This window comes from Mesoplodon densirostris, chromosome 20 (assembly GCF_025265405.1).
Source record: "Mesoplodon densirostris isolate mMesDen1 chromosome 20, mMesDen1 primary haplotype, whole genome shotgun sequence".
In the NCBI taxonomy this organism is placed as follows: Eukaryota; Metazoa; Chordata; class Mammalia; order Artiodactyla; family Ziphiidae; genus Mesoplodon; species Mesoplodon densirostris.
The window spans coordinates 29,307,691-29,332,123 of record NC_082680.1 but is presented as its reverse complement, the minus strand read 5'-3'; the positions used below and the strand labels follow the sequence as shown (position 1 = coordinate 29,332,123).

Sequence of the window (24,433 nt, the reverse complement as noted above, 5' to 3'; positions counted from 1 at the left end):
TCAGATGCTTAAGTCCCTTATATAAAATGCATACAACCTACACAAATCCTCCTGTACACTTTAAATCATCTCTATGTTACCCATAATACCTAATACAATGGAAGAGCTATGTAAATAGTTGCTGGTGTATGAGATATTCAAGTTTCGCTCTTTAGAATTACCTGGAATTTTAAAAAGTATATGTTTTTGATTGGCAATTGGTTGAATCTACAGATGCAGACCCTGTTGATATGGAGGGCCAGCTGGAGTGGCTCAAGCAGTACTTCACAGAAGCCAGACATCTGGGGGTGGGACCTGAGATTTCTGCATTTCTAACAAGCTCCCAAGTGATGGCAAGGATGCTAGTCTGCGGATCACGCTTGGAGTGGCAGGGAGCAGAGTGTTCCTAGCTCTATTTCACCTCCCCACAAGCTTCTCTAATGTGCTCCTTTTCAAAAGTGTTACTGAGCCAAACTTGGGTCCGAAGTAAAGCCAATCTACTGACACCATGTTGTGGTGAAGGAGAGTAGCATTTATCGCAGGGCACCAAGAAAGGGGTCCAAGGCAGCTAGTGCTCAAAAGATCGAACTCCCAGGTGGGTTTCAGGAAAGCATTTTAATTTTTTAAAAAATATTTATGTGGTTGTACCAGGTCTTAGTTGCAGCATATGGGATCTAGTTCCCTGACCAGGGATCAAACCCAGGCCCCCTGCACGGGGAGCACAGAGTCTTAGTCGCTGGACCACCATGGAAGTCCCAGGAAAGCATTTTTAAAGGCAAGATGAGGAAGGGAAACTCCCAGGATGCACACTTCTCTGATTGGTCAGGGTGGTGTCACAGGGGTTAACAATCCTTAGGCTCCAGTAGGTCTGGGGGCTATGTCCTCATGGTCATCAAGTAGTTAATTTCTTCCATTTAGTGGTGGCTTTAGCGTCTGGAAAACAACTCAGGAAATGTGCGCCAGATACTGTTATCTAGGTGCTTCAGAGAGGGGCGAAAGCAGAGGCTATGGGGGAGGGGTTCTGTCCTGGGAAGGCCCCATAACATCCTGCTTGGTTACAACAGGGCTTTGTTTAAAACTCGCAATAACTAACCCTGCTTAGCTATTACTTGATGTAGCAGAAGAGTTCTGAAATCGTAAATTTCCCCTCTTTTCCCTCTTTAGTCTTCTTGCCACACTCCTTCCCTCTCTCCATTTCCACAAAGTGCTTAACCCTGGCTTTGCATTAGAATCACCTGGGGCGCTTAAAAAAAAAAGACAATACCCTTTGGACAATATAACTGAACGCTGTAAAAGAGGGATCCAGAAACTGAGAGCTTTAAAAAAGCTTCCCACGTGGTTCTAATGTGCCTCCGGGAGAGAGTGCTGCATGACAAAGAAATAGCCTTTACAGGGACTTCCGTGGTGGTTCAGTGGTTAGGACTCTGTGCTTCCATTGCAGGCGGCACCGGTTCGATCCCCGGTTGGGGAACTAAGATCTCACAAGCCGTGCGGCCAAAAAAAAAGCCTATAAGACACGTTCTTAGAAGAACAGAAAGGACGCTGCACATAACTAAGATGTTTGGGGTAAATGCTTTTCCTCCCACACGAAGGGATTACCCAGGAGATGAGAAAGGGATGGGCCATGACTGTAGTAAGTCCAGATAGACTGAGACTCAGCCTTGCGGAGATGTGGGTGCCCTGGTGTGGCCAGATGAGGCAGGAAGACTCCCGTGTCCTCTAACCTGGTCCATCCATAGCGGAGGCAGCAGCCGGAGCTGAAGGGCCAAGGCTTCAATGACACACGTGGGCCCATAACTGGATACCAGGTGGGACGAGGGAAGGCTCAGTGGGTGCCTAAGTGGACAGGTAGCATCAGGTACCAGCTGCCCCAACCCTGACACCTGAAACCGTGTCCCCAGGAAGAGAGAGGAGTGTCAAATGAAGCCTGGATGTACCGCCCCCAACGGAACACAGTTCACGAGAAATTCTGTGTTGGATTATACAAAGAAATGTAAAGAGAATGCAAAGAGAAATTAGGTTGGATTATGCGGATGAAAAATGTCACCTGCCACATCAGTAAACAAAGGATGTTGCAGCCATCAAGCCATCACATTATAGCCGCCCCAGCTGTGCACCCTGAGGGGATTTAGGATGGAGAAAGCAGGATGCTGGCCCTAGATAGCTAAGCTAAGGTGCACATCAAAGGAATGATTTCAGTGAGCCCAGACTCTTGCATCATCCATGCACAGAAAAGCACACTAAATTCATTAACTTGAGATGTCCGGTTTTCTTAACAATAATATTTTATTTTTTCATTTTTGGCTGCGTTGGGTCTTTGTTGCTGTGCACAGGGTTTTTCTCTAGTTGTGGCGAGCGGGGGCTACTCTTCGTTGCGGTGCACGGGCTTCTCATTGCGGTGGCTTCTCTTGTTGCAGAGCACGGGCTCTAGGTGCCTGGGCTTCAGTAGTTGTGGCATGTGGGCTCAGCAGTTGTGGCTCACGGGCTCTAGAGCGCAGGCTCAGTAGTTGTTGGCGTAGGGGCTTAGTTGCTCCGCGGCATGTGGGATCTTCCCGGACCAGGGCTCGAACCCGTGTCCCCTGCATTGGCAGGCGGATTCTTAACCACTGCGCCACCAGGGAAGTCCCAACAGTAATCTTTTGATGTTCCAACTATGGGGTCTTTGTTGCAAAAATTCCTACATACCCTGGCTCTTCCTTTACCTCTTCAGAGCAGTCCCTCAGAACTATCTGAGAGGCTGGCTTCTGAGCTTAAGTCCTCAGTTTCGTCTGCAAAATAAAACATAATTCTCAACTTTTAGGTTGCATTTTTTTCAGTCGACAGTTATAAAAAGATAGTTATATTCCTTGCCATCTTGAGCTGTGGACCAAGAATTACATCCATGACACTGGCAAAGATGAAAGTGTTTGCCCTCCAGAAGAGTTTTATTTGTACTTTATAGAGAGGATTCTGGACTCCCAAAGGCTTCAGTGTCTGACGGAGAGAACTTGTACGGAAACAAGCATGCCGCATCCCTGTACCAGCCTTTGCCAAAAGTCTCTGGACACTTTCCTAAAAAAGTGCAGTTGGTTAGATGCCCAGAACCCTAGATTCCTAGGGTTCCCCCTGCTCTCCCCCCACCACCCGATGCCCCAGTGGTTTTTTTAATTCTCTACGAAGCAAAACAAAGCACTTTGTGTTCCTTGTAATTGTCCAAAAGATGAAGATAATTATCGTGGTGTTTCATCTCACTGGAGCATTCCTTTAGTCTCTGCTGGAGCTCTTGGTCCTTAATCTCTAGTGTTTATAAACTGAGTTGACTAAAGACTCCTGATTACTTCCATTAACCAGGTATCTGGGTCCTACTCAACACATTTTAAAAGAGTTCTATTCTTCCTTTTATTAGAAAGAGGTAATTCTCCATGTGGGTAGGGATTTTTATCTATTTTGTTCCCTGATGTATCCCAGACACCTAGCCCAATGGCTGGCACATGGAAAACACTCAAGAAATGTTTGTTGATGAATGGTATTGCATTTCTCTCCTATGAATGAGGCTTGTCTCACTGTGAGGCCAAAGTTGCCACCAATCCCTGGGGAAAGCAGCCCAGAGGGTTCAGTAACGGGCTCCTCTGGCATCTGAGAAGTTTGGAAACAAGTTGTCTTTGTCTATCCAAGGACACAGGGGCACCGACTGGCTGGTTCTCCACTCTGGCCCTTGTCGTGGATGTAGGTTTGCTGTGATAGGCTTGGATGAGCGGAGCTGATGTCATCAAATTATGTAGCTCAGCGGTTCTGAAAGTGCATTCCCAGGACTGGCAGCATCAGGCTCATCTGGGGACTTATTAGAAATGAACATTCTCAGGCTCCACTGCAAGACCTAGAATCAGAAACTCAGGGGGTTCCACCCAGCAACCTGTGTCTTACCAAGCCCTCCAGGTCGTTCTGATACGCTGTAAAGTTGAGAAGCGCTGGGACTTCCCTGGTGCTCCAGGGGTTAAGACTCTGCGCTTCCACTGCAAGGGTGCAGGCTCGACACCTGGTCAGGGAACCAAGATCCCGCAGGCCGTGTGGTGTGGCCCAGAAAAACCTGAGAAGCGCTGATGTGGCAGGGTGATGAGGAGGGACCATGTTGGAAGCTCAGGTCCCATCCTGAGCGCTACGAGGGCATGGACCTACTGATGCTGGTACCAATTCCAGTGCGTGGGGAGAGGGTTTCCCCCATACCACCAAGCAATTCTCAGGGTGACCTACAGTTTAATTCTGACACTGTCTACCTGGAGATGGCATCAGCTCCCACAGGTTAGGGTCTCAGTCCGACAAGACTGTCCCTCCTCCCCCACTTCAGACGCCAATAGCAAGTCCACGTTGGCACCTGTGCCTCTGACCGACTGGGTAGAGATCAGAGGTTCCCAGGCCCCGCACCCCACTTGGGTTCCATTAATTTGCCAGAGCAGCTTACTTCCATTTGGAAGGGATGCATAGGGCAAGGTGTGGGGAGAGGGTGCAGTGCTTCCATGCTATCTCACAGCACCCCACTCTCTCCACGTCTCCCCACGTGCTCACGAGCAAGGAAGCTCTCTGAACCCTCTCCTTCTGGGTTTTTATAGAGGCTTCATTACACAGGCATGACTGATTAATCACTGACCACTGGTGATTGAGTTCAGTCTCCAGCCCCTCTCCCCTCTCAGGTCACGAAAGTTCCAACCTTCTAATCATGTGATTGGCTCCCCTGGTGACCTGTGCCCGGCATCTTTAGATTTCACAAAGTCACCTCATGAACTTACCAGTAGACACGTATATTACTCTCATCACAGGAAATTCCAAGGGTCTTAGGAGCTCTGCCTAAGGACTGGGACGAAGATTATTTATTTATTTATGCAGCACAGCGTGGATTGAGGGACATCCGGGCCCTCGGCAGTGAAGGCACTAACCATTGGGCCGCCAGGGAACTCCCCCTATTTATTTAAATCACAGCATGCAAACAAGGTGCATCCCTCCTCCTCCAGTGCTTCCGGGAGCTCGTGATACAGCCTGTTTAGAATGCGTGGGTTAGGCCCTAGGGAGTTTCTCTGGGGAGTCCCCATGGAGAGCTTTCTGTTGAAGGCCAGAAAGGTGGGCAGGGAGAGAGAGGGTAAATTTTCCCTTGCTCTAGTCCTATCAAGTCCTAACCAGGCTGTGGTAGGTGGTGGTTCTGGAATTGCGGGGCATGAGCTGTAGCGAGAAGCTGAGTGTAAAGGAAGCTGTGTGGTACAGGAACCCCCAACCCTCTGGGGAAGGTCAAGAGGACAGCAGTTATCTGAGGAGACTCAAAGTAGGGGACACCTGAGAGTGAGCTTGCCTCATTCAGGTGTAGGAAGAGACAAAATCTTTTTTTGGCGGGGTGGGGGGCACGGCTTGTAGGATTTTAGTTCCCCGACCAGGGATCGAACCGGGGCCACAGCAGTGAAAGTGCAGAATCCTAACCACCGGACCACCAGGGAATTCCCTTTTTTTAATCCTTTTTTTTTTTGGCCGGGCCACACGGCTTGCGGGGTCTGTTCCCAGACCAGGGATCGAACCCATGCCCCCTGCAGTAGAAGTGCGGAGTCCTAACCCCTGGACCGCCAGGGAAGTCCCAAGAGACAAAATCTTGACCTCCTTTCTTTCCCCTCCTCAACAAAAGGAAGGTTCTGAGTGAACCATCAACTTTCACGCAGTTACTCCAGGATTTAAGTGTTCATGATGCAGGCCCAAGAGCCAGGGTCCTCTGCTATCCCCTCCACACTGAACCCAGTTACCCCTCTGGTCACATACACGGTGTGTGGCACCCATATGTGAGTGTCACACACGCAGGCCAGCTGTCTCACAGGTCAGGATCAGCAGCTCTCCCTCCTGTTTCTGATGACCCATCCTCAGCCCTGCAGGAACGTGAAGGAAGCTGTAAGTCCGGAGGAAGAAGAAGCTGGAGTGCCCAGGAGCCATAGAGGAGCCAGTGGCTGAAGGTTCTGCTTGGAGGTGCTAAACAGGACATTGTCAACAGAGGGACTATCCACTCACTGTTGAGTGGTGTTTCCAATAAATTTTTTTTTTTGGCTGCATCACACGGTTTGTGGGATCTCAGCTCCCCGACCAGGGATCGAACCCGTGCCCCCTACAGTGGAAGTGTGGAGTCTTAACCACTGAACCGCCAAGGAAGTCCCCAGTGAAATCTTGACTACAGCAAAGAATGATGCTGCCATCATGTCCTCTGCGGTTGGAGCGCTTCCATACCCAGGGCTGAACAGGTGGAGGGGATGAACCACAGGACACACACTCTACAAAGTGCCCGCACACAAAGATCTCTTGTGCCCCTGGGCAGCGGGATGGCCCCTTGCCCGGAAAAGGCCAATCTAGGCTGCCGTCTACGCAGGTTCGGAGATAGAAAGTCATACCACTCTCTCCCCAGATCGGACCAGGTCCACTGGCATAATTGGTCAGTGAATTGAGCAAGTTCATCAGGCTGCAGAGTATTTGGGTGTCAACACGCCTCTTGGCAGACATCAGAGCTTTCTAGCTTGCTGTAGAGGTCCCTCGTCTGTTAGAGGCTCAGCTTGGGAGCCAGGAGACACAGCTCTGGGTGGGCTTCCGGCGATTCTCAGAGGGTTCAGAAGCAGAAACTGTCCCAGGAGTTGGGGGATTGCCTGAGTGACAAGTACACTTATACCCAGGATTCCAATGCAAATCGGAACCTCTCCTACAGAGGCTCAGAAGTTTTTATTTTTCGCGGTACGCAGGCCTCTCACTGTTGTGGCCTCTCCCGTTGCGGAGCACAGGCTCCGGACGCGCAGGCTCAGTGGCCACGGCTCACGGGCCCAGCCGCTCCGCAGCATGTGGGATCTTCCCGGACCGGGGCACGAACCCGCGTCCCCTGCATCGGCAGGCGGACTCTCTACCATTGCGCCACCAGGGAAGCCCAGCTCAGAAGTTTTTAACAGTTCCAAGTCCTGCCTGTCCTTTTAAAGGGCAGTCTTGCTTCTCCCAGGTTGGGGTGGACGGACTAGGAGAAGTTTGAACACAGACACCACCCTTAGCTTTTCTTAACCTAAGGGAATGAATGGAACGGAGTCACTTTGAGAGGGATGCTCCCTTCCTTGTTTTAACGGAGTCTTCCAGCAGGAGGCAGCACTGAGTTGAATATCGTAACTGGAAACTAAAAACCATTCCTCTTCAGAACAAAATGACAGCTCAAAGTCTTCCTTTCAAAACTGTCTCCCTGTGCTCTGGCCTCCGAACAGCTGCGGGGAGGAGGGATGCACCTCTACTTTGGTCATGGGGCCTCCTCTCTGCCACTCTCCCTGCAGGACACATTCAAGTCATACTCTTCAGAATGTGTGCATTCAAGAAAACCTTTTTTTTTTTTTTTTTTTTCCAAATGTCGGCTGCACCAGGTCTTAGTTGCGGCATGCGTGTGGGATCTAGTTCCCTGACCAGGGATCCAACCCAGGCTCCCTGCACCGGGAGCTTGGAGTCTTCCCCACTGGACCACCAGGGAAGTCCCAAGAAAACCTAATCTTTAAGAGCCACACTTTTCTCCAATTAATCTGCAGTTTCCTTACTTTCTCACACTCCTTTAACCGGCTGCAGAGAGGAGAGAGGCTTTGTTCTAGTTAATTCCAGAAACTGAGGCGTCTGTTGCCTATCGCTGGGGTGCTGGTTCTTCCACACGGGATTAACTGTCCTGAAGCAAGGGGCGCGTGTCCTCTGAGGGGGGTCAGGGAGGCCTGGACGCGCTAAATCCTGAAGCTTATTTTGAGGAGGCCAGGTTTATGATTTCAGCAATGAAAGCTGGATGCACAAAGCAAGAATCACTCTTGCCTCAATCGCTAAAGGCATGTTGCCTCGCCAGGCCGGCTCTGGAAAGCAGGGCTTGGCTTTGCTCTCCAGTGCCTAAAACAGTGCCTGCACATAGGCACACGGCAGGCACTCGATAAATAACCTTTGCACAAATGAGAAAATGCTACCAATCTCCTAAAGCCCAGACCTCAGTTCCAACCAATATGGTACAAAGGGCATGGGTTTTGGGCTTCCCTGGTGGCGCAGTGGTTAAGAATCCGCCTGCCAATGCAGGGGACACGGGTTGGAGCCCTGGTCCGGGAAGATCCCACATGCCGCGGAGCAACTAAGGCCGTGCGCCACAGCTACTGAGCCTGTGCTCTAGAGCCTCCGAGCCACAACTACTGAGCCCACGCACCACAACTTCTGAAGCCTGTGCACCTAGAGCCCGTGCTCCGCAACAAGAGAAGCCACCACAATGAGAAGCCCACGCACGGCAACGAAGAGTAGCCCCCGCTTGCCACTACTAGAGAAAGCCCACGCGCAGCAAAGAAGACCCAACGCAGCCAAAGATAAAAAAAATAAAAATAAATTTATTTAAAAAAAAAAAACCTACCTGTCCTACAAAATCCCTTCTCCTCCGTGAAGGTTCTCCAATTCCCTTAACCCATGGCATCGACACAGCCTCCACGCATTGGACAATCATGTCAATATTGCTTTATGGCATTTCTTGGTGTCCTTTTACCACTCACAGTACCCCTCATCTCTGGATCAGGTTGTAAGCTCCTTGGGAAACACACAGTGTAGCTTTAATAGTTGTATTTTCCTGGTTCACAGCATGCGGCACCTGCCCCACAGTTGTCACTGGATCCCCCCACTGCAGAAACAGAGCTTTTGGTGATGTCCGAGGGTGGGCAGGCCCAACTATGAAGGTTTCCTTGAATATCTCAGTGGATGTTAAATTTCCTAGATTATCTCAGTGGATGTTAAATCGGACCACGGGGGCCTTATCTCCCCAACGAGATTTTAACTTCCTCGAGGACAAGGACTGTGTCACAGACCTTTGCCACTCCGCAGCACCCAGCCAGGATGATGCTCAAGAAATACCTGGGTTTCCTGGAGGAGATACTTCTGTTCTGTGGGAAAGGCTCACAACTTGTGAAGAATTTTCTTATTGTCAGAGAGGCCAACTTTTATACTCTGTCCCTCGGATCCTGAGAGGTAGGACCAAGAAGGGGAATGCACTTGTGATCACGTAGACTTGTGAGCAAGGCCTCTGGTTGGATGTCAGAAGGGGAGAGGGAGACGCTTCTAGGGGAAAGCTGAGGGATTGGGAAGACTGGGCCAATCTCTAGTTTCATCCTAGTTGGGGCTTTAGTTGTTGCCTTTGCTCAGGTGGTGGCCCCTCCACCGTCTTACTCCCTAGCCACGGGAAAAGGACGTGCTGCCTGCCTGGAGTCAACATGTTCCCACGGCCGGGTCCTTCTGTGCACTGTCACCAGGCACAGGGATTCCAGCTGCCGTCACAGTCTTTGCCAGGAGAGGAGACTCCAACTCAGCCATAGAAAAAACCAGGCAAGGGACCTGGCCGCTAAGGCCTTCTGCTCCCCAAACGGCAGGTTGGCAAGTGCTGAGTCCAGAGCTGGTGAGGTCCTGGTCAGCCATGCCCTCTTGGTCAAAGGCCATCCACCTCCCCCAGCATACCCTGTGATGAGAAACACCTGCTGCTTCTCAGCAGTGGACCTCTACCTGGCATTCAAGGCCCTTAGAAATCTGGCCCCCCTTTTTTTGCCATTTATAAGCCACCCCTAGCCTCACAAATTGCCTGCTCTGGCCAAAGTGGGGAACTTGACGTCTTGTCCTTGTACAGCCTGGTTCCCCAAGACCACCTGCCCTTGGCAACATGGGCCCCTGCCTCCCCCCAGCCAGTCGTTCTCAGGACCCAGCTGTAACTTCACCTCCATGAAGCCTCCCCTTGCATGGACCCCTCGCTGGTTACCAACTCTAGACAACCTCTTTTACGCTACCTTTTCTCATGGGCAAATCTTACGTTTCAGTGAAATCCCCAAGGCAGAGAGCTTCTCACGTCCGTGTTCCCCTGGCAGCTCATACAAAGGGACACTTGACAGACACCAGGGGCACGGGGATCAATAAGTCGATGTCAGCGGGGGGTCGGGCTCTCCTTCGCTTTGATGCTTGCAGAGAAGGGCCCGCAGAGCTAAGGTGACTGAGCCACTGGACACGTTTGGGGGGACACACAGCCCAGAAAAGAGGTAGCACCTCCAACAGGAGATGGAGAGTAGTACAGCTCCAACCCTGCCCCGATGACATCTGTCCTGGACCCGCATGCGCTGTTACCTTCCCGAGCTGGACAGTGAGGCCAACACGTGTTCTACTCACCCCACGGGATCCGTGTGACAGTCAAGTGAGATACTGTATAGACAGTGCTTGACAAGCATGGCACAGAGTAGGTGGCATTAGCTATCCACATGGAGTTGAAAAGAGCTCAGACGGGGGCCAACTCTTGGCCCTAGGGCGAAGGTGGCTTTTATTTCCTTTTTTGGGAAGGGAGGGGGAGGGGAGCTTTCCCACACACCAACCTAAGGAAGGGGTGGGTGCGCCCCCTGGAGGAGGGGGCTGGGAGAGCCGGAGGACTCCTCCGTGTCCACTAGCCGGCCCTGGGCTGCAGGGTGTGCCTGAGGTCACTGCCCTCGGGGTGACGGTTCCTACAGGGCTGGAGGCACACGGAGGTATCTGCTGGTGTCCACGAAGGGGTGGGGGAGCAGGTGCCCTGAGTGAGGGAGCAGCGGGCGGGGCTGGAAGGCTCCACACCCGAAGCCTGCCCCGGATGGTAACTTTCGTAAGGCCTGGCTGGTGTGACTCTTCTCCCGAGACGGGCCTCTGGGGCCCAGCGGCATTGCTCACTCCGACGGCTGGCCCTTTAAATGTCCATCTCAAATTGTGACTCTTCACCTGGGGAGACAAGAGACAGAGGGCCAGGTAAGCCATGGGCATGTGGTAGCGCGGACATTCTAGAGGCCAAGAAGAGGCGTGGTTTCCCATTCTGCTGTTCCCACAAGGAGAGCAGGGCCAGGTTTGTGCTTCCAAGGAGAATGGAGGGAGGGCAGGACCAGGAATACCTGGAAACACCCGTCCAGCTGTGCTCCCTCCCCCAGTCCCAAATGAAGCACAGAGATCACGTCTCCCCACAGGAGAGGCGACAGCCCTGAATTTTGTATAATTTGTATTATCTTTAATAAGAGTGAGTGGCTCCTTGTGATTTGAAATAAATACAGCTTCCCAAATATTGCTTAAACATAAGTCCTTTCTGAGCACATGTCCCAACTTCTGGTTTAGAAAGTGGTTCCCTAACCTACTAGGCATACATCCGATTCCCCACAGAATAGCCTGACCCTGTGATACAGAAGTTATTTGGGTAATTCAGCCACTCACTGCCCTTGTCCAACTCTCACCAGTAAAATTTTCAAGTAATTCATGCTGCGGCAGCTTGTTTTTTTCTTTTTTAAAAAAAACTAATTAATTAATTAATTAATTTGGCTGTGCATGGTCTTAGTTGCGGCCCTCGGGATCTTCGTTGCCGTGTGAGGGATCTTTGAGTTGTGGCTTGCGGGATCGAGTTCCCTGACCAGGGATTGAACCTGGGCCCCCTGCATTGGGAGCGTGGAGTCTTAACCACTGGATCGCCAGGGAATTCCCTTGTTTTCCATTTTAATGGAACTGCCTCCTTCACGATCTCCTGGCCAACGCTGCTCCAAGGTTCCACAGGGCAGGATGCCTGCTGTGACCCCCAGAGGGGAACAACTACGCTCATCTACCCACAAATTTATGTGGGTCCAAGGGCAGGAGCCTTGGTTTCTCATAGCCAGTTAAGCAAAATGGAAAATCATGTCCCCCTCCTCCACTACACCCCATCCCAACAACCATGCAGACCACCAGGCTGTTATTGTGGGGTCAGAGCTGTTGGCCTGGGGCACTGCTGGGCTAACCCGCATTTGTTATGGGCCAGAGCAGTTCTAGAAACTGGGAGGGAAGAGGGTGTGCAAGTGCGGGCGATGGACAGCCTTCAGGTAGTGGCGACACAACCATTTCCAGTGTTGACAACCTCCATCCTCAACTACCAGTCTTTGGTTTAAGCGGGGGAGGGGGGGACCGACCACGTGACTCTACCCCTCCTCCTCTCCATCCTGTAACAAAGGGCACGGAACTGCGCTGCCTGGGGCCGTCCTTCCTACTGCGCTCTCTGTGCCCCGAGTCCACCTCCCTTCCCTCCAAGGCTCTCCACATCTGCAGGCAAGGCAACTGGGGCCCGTCTTGGGAGGTGGGGTTCCCGAGTTAATAATGAACCACATCCTGCAGGCGATGTGTTCTCTGCTGCTGTCGGCAGAGCCAGCCCAGCCTGAGGTCCCAGCTGCTTCCTGTCTGGGCTTGGTGTAACGCCTCTGGGTGAAGGGTCAGCTGCCTCCAGGCTGACTCAGCCTGTCTGCGAGTGCTTATGCTGCGTCCTCCACGTAGCGGACGCGCTCAGATGCTCCGGCCAGTCAGTCCCGATGCCACAAAGAGGGCATTCACACACCTCTGCCGGGGTGGCTGCTCCGATCGCTTGGCAGGGGGTGTGGGGAACGGTCCAGGAAGGACCCAGCTACCCCATGTGGTACCTGCAGAAACAACTGGTGGCACTGTTTCTACCGTCTCCAGAATCCGCTATGGACACCCTAACAGAAGGCATCCTGGATGCCTTTGTGATCCCACAGACATGTGATTTCCTAGAGGGCGAGGATGCGGTGGCTTTGATAAGTCACCTCCTGCCCACAAATATCGTGGGTGGGTTCCGAGTATCACAGACACACGGAAACGCTTCAGGGACAATTACACAAAGGTTATTAAGGTGCTTATCAAAGTGGCTGCGTGATCCCCTGGCAAGCTTCCCACTAATTATTATCTGAGGCCAAATCGCCTTTCCTCCGGTTCCTGGGCCCCTTTCCCTGGGAAAGCTGGTTCCGATGAAAGTTCTACACTCCAGTCCCTACCCACACCCTCTGGACTCTGGGCAGTTTCACGCAGGAGCATCATTCCCCTCCCTGGAACTCCCCCTGAGCGGATGGGACCACACGCGTTCCCTTCCCCAGGGAGAGCCTGGCCGAGCCCGGCCACTCACCGCCCGCCGGCTTGTCCTGTGGGCTGCTGCTCAGGTGGTCCTGGCTGGCTTCTGTAGGGGGCTCATCACCCACAGGGCTAGTGACCCCGGGAATGGTGGGCAGGTCCCGCGGGGGCGTTTTGGTCACAGGTGAGTTCCGACACTCCATTAGGAACTTCCGGTCGTAGATGATCCTGGTACCTGGCAGGGGGCGGGGATATTGATAAAGCCATGGCGGACCACCCCCCCGCTCCCCCCCCGCAGCCTGCTGGTTTCCCCCATGTCTTTGAGGTGTGGCTGCAGCGCAGGTGGCAGGTTTTCCTGCAAAAGTCCAGACGGAGGAGGGAGGCTTACTCATGCCTGGCTGCAGCCCAGGACCCTGCTGCTACCAAACTGCCCCGGCTCCCCGTCCCGCGGGCGATCCTGTGGCCACCTGACCGCATCCTTCCTCCCCTGTGCTTGCTGCTCAAAGCCCACCAACTCACTCCCCGACCCTGTGTTCGGTGTCGCCACTCACGACACTCACATCTGACAGCGGAGAGTGTGCGTTTTTTATGCATTTTTCAATTCTGTCCTTACAGCACCCTCGTGGGATATCCAGAAACTTTACCTCCATTTTACAGAGGGGCAAAGAGAAAAATCAAGTGCTCCCCCCAACCAGTAAAAAATGAGAACGCTTCCTGTCTGGACCCAAGCCCTCCAGCCCCACGCGCTCTTTACTCAGCCCATCTCCCCTGAGACACCCCCGCCCCCAGCATCCTTTACCTATCCACTCCGATGAGTCCCTGCACTTCAGGGCTTCTACACAGGAGAGAGGGTGGCTCTCCTTTCTCAAGTGTCACCCTAGGGTGAGGAACCATGTCTTATGATTCAGTATCCTTAAAGCACCCAGGACCCCTCCTATGAGGGCAGCTGCCTGGGAGACTCCTTAAAAAGGGAGTGTTGGGGGCTTCCCTGGTGGCGCAGTGGTTGAGAGTCCGCCTGCCGATGCAGGGGACACGGGTTCGTACCCCGGTCCGGGAAGATCCCACATGTCGCGGAGCGGCTGGTCCCATGGGCCATGGCCACTGAGCCTGCGCGTCCGGAGCCTGTGCTCCACAACGGGAGAGGCCGCAACAGTGAGAGGCCCGCGTACCGCAAAAAGAAAAAAAAAGGGAGTGTTTTCTCAAGCAGAGGACCCAGGAGCCTGGTGGGAGGCCAGCTGATTCCTCAAACAAGAGTGAAGACCTGAGAAGTTTACTCCCGTTGGGCCCCTGTTTAATCCTGATTACCTCGGAAGCACCAGCGTGGTCCTAGTAACATAACACCTCCCGAACATTTGCTGACGGCTCCCTTCTCAACAAGGAGCAGGCCCCAGGCTCCTAGCCATCACCAGGCAGAGGAATCTAGCCAGAATTTAAAACTATCTTCTTGTCATTATGTTTCTTTTTATAGCTACCTTCTATTTACGGCAAGTGAGTCTGGTTTTTCCATATACAGTTGTGATATCAAGCTTCCTTTTAAAAAATACAATAGGATATAATTGAATATGGTAATAGTACATGTCATATATTACATGATATATGTGATAATAAAAACTAAACTTAAAAGAGAAGGTGAGGGCTTCCCTGGTGGCGCAGTGGTTGGGAGTCCGCCTGCCGATGCAGGGGACGCGGGTTCGTGCCCCGGTCCGGGAAGATCCCACATGCCGCGGAGCGGCTGGGCCCGTGAGCCATGGCTGCTGAGCCTATGCGTCCAGAGCCTGTGCTCCGCAACGGGAGAGGCCACAGCAGTGAGAGGCCCGTGTACAGCAAAAAAAAAAAAAAAAAAAAAAAAAAAAAAAAAAAAAACCAGAAGGTGATATAAAGAGAAATATTAAATATATGTACAAGTAGAATGCAAAGTATGATAAAGACTGCAGATGAGGGACTTCCCTGGTGGTGGAGTGGTTAAGAATCCGTCTGCCAATGCAGGGGACATGGGTTTGAGCCCTGGTCCGGAGAGATCCCACATGCCGTGGAGCAGCTAAGCCTGTGAGCCTCAACTACTGAGCCGGCACTCTAGAGCCCACGAGCCACAACTACTGGGCCCATGTGCCACAACTACCGAAGCCCATGCACTAAGAGCCCGTGCTCCGCAACAAGAGAAGCCACCGAGATGAGAAGCCCGCGCACTGCAATGAAGAGTAGCCCCCGCTTGCTACAACTAGAGAAAAGCCCGCGTGCAGCAATGAAGACCCAACACAGCCTAAATAAATAAATAAACAAATAAATAAAAAGACTGCAGATGAGGGAGGGGGATAAGTTAGGAGCTTGGGATTAACATATACATACTATTATATATAAAATAGATAACCGACAAGGGCCTACTGTACAGCACAGGGAACTAAATTCAGTATCTTGTAATAACCTGTAATGGAAGAGAATCTGAAAAAGAATAGATTTATATATGTATGTATCGTATAACTGAATCACTGGGTTGTACACTTGAAACTAACACAACATTGTAAATCAACTATATTCCAGTGAAAAAAATAAATAAATAAAGACTGCAGATGGACGGTGAATGGCCCCAGTTTAGAAACCAGGATGCGGGACTTCCCTGGTGGCGCAGTGATTAAGAATCCGCCTGCCCAATGCAGGGGACACGGGTTTGAGCCCTGGTCTGGGAAGATCCCACATGCTGCAGAGCAACTAAACCTGTGTGCCACGACTACTGAAGCCTGCACACCTAGAACCTGTGCTCCACAACAAGAGAAGCCACTGCAATGAGAAGCCCGCGCACCACAACAGAGTAGCCCCTGCTTACTGCAACTAGAGAAAGCCCACGCGCAGCAACAAAGACCCAATGCAGCCAATAAATAAATTAATAAATTTATAAAAAAAAAAAAAAGAAAGAAACCAGGGTGCAAGGACCTCAGGAATGCCCTTCCTTATCAATAGCCCTGAAATACGTCCCTCACTTAATGGCTCTGCTGAGTGACATTCCAACAGCTGAGATTCATTTCTCGATGTTGAGCACTGCCTCTCTGTTAAGGCTTTGGAGCCAGGAGAGGGACCGGTGTGCATCTGAACTCTGATGTGAGTTAATAAGACTGGGCTCCAGTGCTGAGGATGACCCGGGCTGCTGGAGAGCAGAGGATGGTGAGAGATACCCGAGGTTAACTTTGCCTCCTTGCTGAGTTGGCCCAGTCAGATGCGGGCCTGTCTAGGTGGCCGCCCAGTTTGCTGTCCTCTTCCGAGAGGCAGTATTGCTGAGGCTGACAGCCCTGCTCCTCGTCACCAGCAGGACAAAAGTTCAGAGCTCGCGTTTCCCAGGGGGAGGCGTGGACAGCAAAGCACACAGAACGGGGCTGTACGTTAGGCTCTGCTATCAACCAGCCGGGTGGCCCTGTGCACCTCACCCTCTGTGCCTGTCCCCGGCCCCCCGCCGTTCGGGCCTCACCTGTACCGTGAAGGGCTGTGTGCCTATGAGTCCAGTGGGCTACAAATGGAGAACAACGGAGCCCTCTCCTTGAGGAAGGACGTCCTGGCTTCAGAGATGGGACCATTTTTTTCTGTTTCTTAGTTCTCACAGCCTGGCACTTTACTGCACGGCATGTGGAACTTCCCTGACCAGGGATCGAAGCCACGCTCCCTGCAGTGGAAGGGTGGAATCTTAACCACTGGACCACCAGGGAAGTCCATCATTTCTTTCTTTACTTTTATTGAAGTATAGTTGATTTACAATAGTGTGTTAGTTTCTGGTGTACAGCAAAGTGATTCAGTTACATATATATACACACACACACACATACACATACATACATATATATATATTCTTTTCATATTCTTTTGCATTATGGTTTATCACAGGATATTGAATACAGTTCCTTGTGCTATACAGTAGGATCTTTTTAATCTATTTTATATATAAGAGTTTATATCTGCTAATCCCAAACTCCTTAATACCACCTTGGCTTTTTTTGTTGGTTTGTTCGCCACAGAGTAGGGAACTGACCCCACTGGAGTTGAACCTAAGAGCTGGAGATTCAATCGTCTCAAAAAAGAACTTGGAGGGCTTCCCTGGTGGCACAGTGGTTAAGAATCCACCTGCCAATGCAGGGGACACGGGTTTGAGCCCTGGTCCGGGAAGGTCCCACATACCATGGAACAGCTAAGCCCGTATGCCACAACTACTGAGCCTGAGCTCTAGAGCCCGCGAGCCACAACTACTGAGCCTATGTGCCACAACTACTGAACCCTGCAGGCTTAGGGCCCATGCTCCGCAACAAGAGAAGCGACGACAATGAGAAGCCTGCGCATCACAACGAAGAGTAGCCCCCGCTTGCCGCAACTAGAGAAAGCCCGCGCGCAGCAACCAAGGCCCCACGCAGCCAAAAATAAATAGATAAAATAAATCAATTAAAAAAAAAAAAAAGAACTTGGAGGTCAGCAGCTTCTGGGAAGGTTCTTTTGTTTTGTTTTGTTTTGGTGGGGGGAGGTTCTTTAAAGGTCACTAACCCTCAGCAATTTTTTAAACAAGTGTGGTAAAATAGAAATAACATAAAACTTACCATCTGAACTAATTTTAAAATGTACAGTTGAGTAGTGTAAGTACATCCGCGTGGTTGTACAACCCACCTCCGGGACTGTTTTCATCCTGCCAAACTGAAACTCTATCCAGGAAACAACTCCCCCTCCCCCAGCCCCTGGCAACCACCACTCCCCTTTCTGTCTCTCTGAGCTGGACTGCTCCAGGTGCCTCATGTAAGTGGAATCATACAGTATTTGTCTTTTTTTTTTTTTTTTTTTTTTTTTTAATTTTATTTTTTTTGCGGTATGTGGGCCTCTCACTGTTGTGGCCTCTCCCGTTGCGGAGCACAGGCTCCGGACGCGCAGGCTCAACGGCCATGGCTCATGGGCCCAGCCGCTCCGCGGCATGTGGGATCCTCCCAGACCGGGGCACGAACCCGCGTCCCCTGCATCGGCAGGCTGACTCTTAACCACCGCGCCACCAGGGAAGCCCCAGTATTTGTCTTTTTGCAGCTGGCTCGTTCCACTTAGCATAAGGTCCTCAAGGTTCATCTACATGGTTGGACCCCATGTGGGAATTTCCTTCCATTTAAGGCTGAATAACATTCAATTGTATGGCTATACCAATTCTGTTTATCCACAGACATTCAGGTGGCATCTACCTTTTGGTTATTGTGAACAATGCTACTAGGAACATGGGTGTGCAAATATCTTGAGACCCTCCTTTCAATTCTTCAGGGTACATACTCAGAAGTAGCCCCCAGCATTTGAAAAGTCAGGAATTACGCTTAAAAGAGAAAAAGAAATGAACAATGTGCCCTTTATCCTATGGCTAGTGCACTTACTTAAAAATAAAAATCCTCATTTCAGTTAATAAAATCCATAATCTAAATGCCAGCAGAGGTGGTACCCAAGACAGCCACCATCAGAATAATTCAGCCAGGGAGGGAGGCTGTAGGATGGTAAACAGGGCGTTCAGAAAGTCAGCTGACAAGGCATGGAGCCTGTCAGGGGAGGAGGGGAGGAGACCACAAAGCCACCACTGACTAATTGGGGGCTGGTGAAGGATAGGAGCTGGAGATGAAGCTGCTCTGGCTTTTTAACCCTTTCTTCTTCCAACCCTTCATGGGATCCACCATCACACAGCTTCAGTGAACAGTGATCTTCTGGAAATTCCCTAAGCCTCCCACAGAGGACGCAAACTTTACAAAACACACACAGTCCCAGACTGTCAAAAATAGGAACGCTTAGCTGACAAGGCTGCTGCCGTCTCCTGGAACTGGGGACGTGGCCTGCATACGGGGACAGGAAGTGGGAACCAGCAGGGGATGCCACGGTCCCTGCGAGGCTGAGCGAGGTGCTGGTCAAGTGTGATCCTCTGGCGCGTGTGGGTGTCACACCAGCCGGTCCCCACGTTAACACTCTTCAGCTGAGGGCCTACTTCCTCTCCGTGTAAGGGAAACTGACCCACCTCCACTAGGTTTCTATAAACAAAAGCTTTTGAGGGGGCTTCCCTGGTGGCGCAGTGGTTGAGAGTCCGCCTGCCGATGCAGGGGACACGGGTTCATGCCCCGGTCCGGGAGGATCCCACATGCCGCGGAGCGGCTGGGCCCGTGAGCCATGGCCGCTGAGCCTGCGCGTCCGGAGCCTGTGCTCCGCGACGGGAGAGGCCACAACAGTGAGAGGCCCGCATACCGCAAAAAAAAAAAAAAAATAGCTTTTGAGGATCTAGGCAGCTTCCAGCTGGTAGAGCCAAGACAGTGTTCCCTGCTGCTTCTCTCACAAGTCGTGCAAAACACCAAGAACAAGTAGAAGCACATGCTCCCACCTGGATGCAAAAGGGGTTCCAAATGTTCTCCAAATCACGATATATGAAGACAGAAAGTGAATGGAGGAGTGGTTCTAACAGAGAGAGGGAAAGGGTGACAACTTAATGCATGAAGGTGGCAGTGGAGGTTACAACAGGAAGCAAGCGGGGTCAGAACCCAGGAAGGTTCAGGAATTAGAGGTATCAAGGAAAATGGGGATGGGGGCTGAGAACAGGCAGAGGTGCCACACGTTCCTCACCCAGGAGGAGGGGAGACAGGGAAAATAAGTAAAGCTGACCTCCTGAACGGTGGCCTCAAACCCCCAGCCCTGCCCTGCTTCAGAATCAAGAGTAAAGATAAAGATCTGTAGAAACGGATTTTGGGAGGGGGGTATCCCAAATGCAAAAAACCAACTAGCCACTAGATTGAGTCCACCCGTCTCCACAACTCACAAGGGGCTTCTGGTCAGCTCTTAAGCACCTCACTCTTAAATATAAACAGTCAAACGTCTCCATGCATTTCTGAAAAAAAGCTCACAACATTTAATGAGAGATTCAAATAAACCAACAGGGACTTCCCTGGTGGCGCAATGGTTAAGAATCCGCCTGCCAGTGCAGGGGACATGGGTTCAAGCCCTGGTCCGGGAAGATCCCACACGCTGAGGAGCAACTAAGCCCACGTGCCACAACTACTAAGCCTGCACTCTGGAGCCCACAAGCTACAACCACTGAGCCTGCACTCTAGAGCCCACAAGCTACAACTACTGAATCTGTGCTCTAGAGCCTGTGAGCCACAACTATGGAGCCCACACGCCGCCACTACTGAAGCCCGTGTGCTCTAAGGCCCATGCTCCGCTACAAGAAAGCCACTGCAATGAGAAGCCTGTGCACCTCAACGAAGAGTAGCCCCTGCTCAACGCAACTAGAGAAAGGCTGCACGCAGCATCGAAGACCCATCACAGCCAAAAACAAAACAACAAATCAAAACCAACAGGAGGAAACAGATAATAAAGGGAGCAGAAGGCAAAAAGATAACCAATTAGAGATGGTACCCAAATCCTGGATGACAGGAAGCCAAGAAAGAGAGAAAAGGAAAATTGATCAAAAGAATTCACTTAAATAGAAAAAAAGAAAAGAGACTTGTCCTGAATTGAGAGATGAGTCTTTTTTTTTTTAAATCAGTTTACTGTTTTCATTTTTTTAATTTTTATTTATTTATTTTTTGGCTGCCTTGGGTCTTCGTTGCTGTGTGTGGGCTTTCTCTAGTTGCAGTGAGTGGTGGCTACTCTTCATTGAGGTGTGCGGGCTTCTCACTGCAGTGGCTTCTTCTGTTGCAGAGCGCAGACTCTAGGCGTGCCAGCTTCAGTAGTTGTGGCATGCGGGCTCTACAGCACAGGCTCAGTAGTTGTGGCTTACGGGCTTAGTTGCTCTGCGGCATGTGGGATTTTCCTGGACCAGGGCTCGAACCCGAGTCCCATGCCTTGGCAGGCAATTCTGAATCACTGCACCACCAGGGAAGTCCCTGTCTACTTTTTTAAAAATACATTTATTTATTTATTTGTTTATCTATCTATCTACTTATTTTTGGCTACGTTGAGTCTTCATTGCTGCACGCAGGCTTTCTCTAGCTGCAGCGAGCGGGGGCTACTCTTCCTTGCAGTGTGCAGGTTTCTCATTGTGGTAGCTTCTTGTTATGGAACACGGGCTCTGAGCACACGGGCTTCAATAGTTGTGGCACGCGGGCTCAACAGTTCTGGCGCACGGGCTTAGTTGCTCTGCAGCATGTGGGATCTTCCAGGACCAGGGCTCGAACCTGTGCCCCCTGCATTGGCAGGCGGATTCTTAACCACTGAGCCACCAGGGAAGTCCTATAACTTTATACATATACAACTTTGATTTTTTTAAAAAAAACTAAGGGACAGGTTAAATAAGTTATGGATCAGACCTACAATGCAATGCCGTGCAGGTACTATTTGGAATAAGGAAAGTGTACACTGTCCACAGTATTTCATGAAAAAGTCACAGAACTGTATTTTGTGTTTGGTTATCTCTGGGGGTGAGATAAGGATTAAGGCAAAGAAAACATCTTTTACACTGAACTTTTTTTTTTAATACAAAACTCTAATAAGGATATAGGGATATTAAGCAAACAAATAAATAAGGATATAAGGTCAGAATCTCCTTTCCTAGTAAGTCAAGTTAAAACTGCCGTGGCTGGGCTTCCCTGGTGGCGCAGTGGTTGGGAGTCCGCCTGCCGATGCAGGGGACATGGGTTCGTGCCCTGGTCCAGGAAGATCCCACATGCCGCGGAGCGGCTGGGCCCGTGAGCCATGGCTGCTGAGCCTACGCGTCCGGAGCCTGTGCTCCGCAACGGGAGAGGCCACAATAGTGAGAGGCCCGCGTACCGCAAAAAAAAAAAAAAACACAAAAAACTGCCGTGGCTGGAACAAGATAGCCTCCCCACCCCATGAAAGCCCAGGGGGCTCTCTGCTGGGCTGGGGAAGGAGTGGTAAGCTCACCCCTCCAGCACCTCCAGGCCATGTGTACCAGCCCCGTCCACGCTAGACTTTAACTCCAGAACTGTATTCAAGGATCAGGAGAAGTGTTAACACTCACCCACAAAATTGCCAGTCTTTGCTCAATCCCATGCCTTGAGAATAGGTGTGCTGGGTCGGTCGTGTATTCACTCACTGAACCCCTTTGTTTGTTTGTTTTTTGGCCGCACCATGGGGCTTGCGGGGATCTTAGTTCCCCGATCAGGGATCAAACCTGTGCCCCCTGCAGTGGAAGCGCTGAGTCCTAACCACTGGACTGCCAGGGAAGTCCTTCACTGAACCCCTTTGGACCACAGTTGGCCAGGTGTGAGGGATGTAAGGGACCGTTAGATATAGGAACAGCTCCCTGATCTCAGACACACACTTAGTCAGAGGAGAAAGACCTGGAAACAAACGATTACTGTCAAGTGTGTGGAGTCTAAAAATGGAAGCAGAGGTGGGGATCACAGAGGGACAGGGAGAGATCTACCCCGTGTGTACCACTGGCGACAGAGAATCCAAGCCCCCTGACCCTAAACCCCTGAGCCAGAGAAGCATCCAAATCATCCCAATTCTGCACTGCCCCAAACTGGGTGGTGGTCCATGGGTGACTCAGATGGGAGAGGAGAGGTGGACCACCCCCACCCCCATCACGCTTCCAACCATTTGTGTAGCTGGGATCCTGTTGGGTGCTGGGGGAAAGTTCAAGGTTGGGTCTCGAACTACATATAGAGAATAACTGAGGCTGCCTTCTAACTGGAAGCCCATTCAAATGCATCGCCGTAAGTCCAGCAGGCTGCCAGAGTACCCAGCTATGGAGAGAAAGGGTGGGAACAACACTGGAGTGGGGGCTGGTGGGAGAGAGTACAGTGCTGCCCTTCCTACAGCCTAGTGGTCAGAGACCCAGCTCTCCCACTGGCTGGCTCTATCCACGCTGGGCATTATTGCTCCATGTCTCTGTGCCTCGATTTCTTCCTCTGTAGAATGGGGATGAGGGTGATGACGACAGTGCAACGTCACAGGGTCACTGCGTCGGGCAGCACAGTGGCTGACACAAAGTAAGCCCTAAACAAACCAACCCTAGCTATGACCACGGCCAGTGTGGCTTCAGGTGACATACTTTACCCTTTATTCAGTCCCATCCACACCAGGGATCAGTTGTATGGGGGCCAAAACAAAGAAAAAACAAAAAACTGGGACAAATCAGAGGGAAGGCAAGCAACCCTGCGAAGAGACTTGTGGGGAAAGGGCAGGGATGGAGATGGGGGAGGGTAAGGGCGTCTTCCATTCTTTTTTGGTCCACAGAAACATGCTTCAAGAGCCACCACAAGGTGACTTCCCTGGGGGCGCAGTGGGTAAGACTCCATGCTCCCAACACAGGCGGCTGGGGTTCGATCCCTGGTCAGGGAACTAGATCCCACACGCATGCCGCAACTAAGGAGCTCACCTGCTGCAACTAAGGAGCCCACGGGCTGCAACCAAGGAGCCTGCCTGCCATAACTAAGACCCGGCACAACCAAATAAATAAATAAATAATTTAATTTAAAAACCAAAAAAACCACCACAAGGGGACTTCCCTGGCGGTCCAGTGGTTAAGACTCTGCACTTCCACTGCCGGGGACGTGGGTTGGATCCCCGGTGGGGGAACTAAGATGCCACGTGCTGTACAGTGTGGCCAAAAAATTAAAAAGAACCATGGCATGTTTGATAACTGTTGTCATCTGGGACTTTAAACTCCAGATGTGCACCAAATGCAAGAATGGCATTTTTTCTCCAGGCAGGTTTTGGGGTGAAGACAGCTTGTTTGAACATATAAAGCAAGGCAGACCTTCCCTAGGGTCTGGTTTCCGCACCGGTACACAAGGGCTTGTTCTGGGCTCATTCAAGCTATTTTTAAAGCACCAACCCCCAGGTCTGTCCCAGCTCTGACACCAACCATTTATTTTTAGGACCTCCTTGTGGGCAGGTGCATTTCAAGTGTAACTAGCCCGGGGCCAGGGACGCAGCAGTTCTGGGCTCAAACCCGGGTGTGCCACACACCAGCCCTCACCTCCCAGTCCCAGCTTCACTCCACAGCTCGGTGCCACCGAGCCCCGCGCCTCCCAGGAGTGGCCTGAAGATCACATCACCACGTGAGCCCTGTCTGCCTGTGGGCAGGGGGGCGGCGCTCAGAGCCTGACCTGCTAGGTCTCCGTGGCCCCCTCGACCCGCAGGAGGGAGACACATTGTCCTCGACTCGCAGACAGGAAACTGAGGCTCAGAAAGGCCGGCCCCTCGCAGCCATCCTGAGGCCGACCCAGCCCGTGTCGCCTCCGACCCTAAACACCAGCCTCTGTTTATAATGAGCAGGGCAGCGGGGCCACCGCACCGGCCACTGGGGAAGCCGCAGGGGTCTCCAGATTTCTGCCTCCTTTCCCGCCTGTTCGGCCAGAACAGGACGTTCCCTGGGAGGGAGGGAGGCCTCCTAGATTCCTTCTTCATCCCCCGCCCCCGCCCCGCGGTCCCGCCCTCCCCTCAGGGCCAAGCGGCGTCTGGATGCGGCTCCTGTAAGTTGAGACGCTGGTCCCAGGCAGGAGCGCTCCTCCCCAGGACGTGAGGCCCGACAAGAGTACAAGCGCGGAATTCCTAGAACTGCTGTTCCCCTTCCAGGGGCGGGAAAGCATTTCACAACACGGTCAGGCGGAGGGCCGGACGC

General features: G+C 51.7%; 1 protein-coding gene across 1 annotated transcript in view; it reads right to left on the bottom strand.

The window, feature by feature from the left end:
- Nucleotides 1–10,271: 10,271 nt before the first annotated feature.
- The window catches only part of EIF4EBP1 (eukaryotic translation initiation factor 4E binding protein 1), a 21,981-nt gene continuing 7,819 nt past the window's right edge, over nt 10,272–24,433 (bottom strand). Inside the window, exons 2-3 of the mRNA XM_060086139.1 lie at nt 12,926–13,105; nt 10,272–10,722 (exon numbers count right to left, since the gene is read on the bottom strand). Coding sequence (XP_059942122.1) covers nt 10,691–10,722; nt 12,926–13,105 — 212 coding nt within the window. The 3' untranslated portion in view covers nt 10,272–10,690. The remainder of the gene's footprint in view (nt 10,723–12,925; nt 13,106–24,433) is intronic.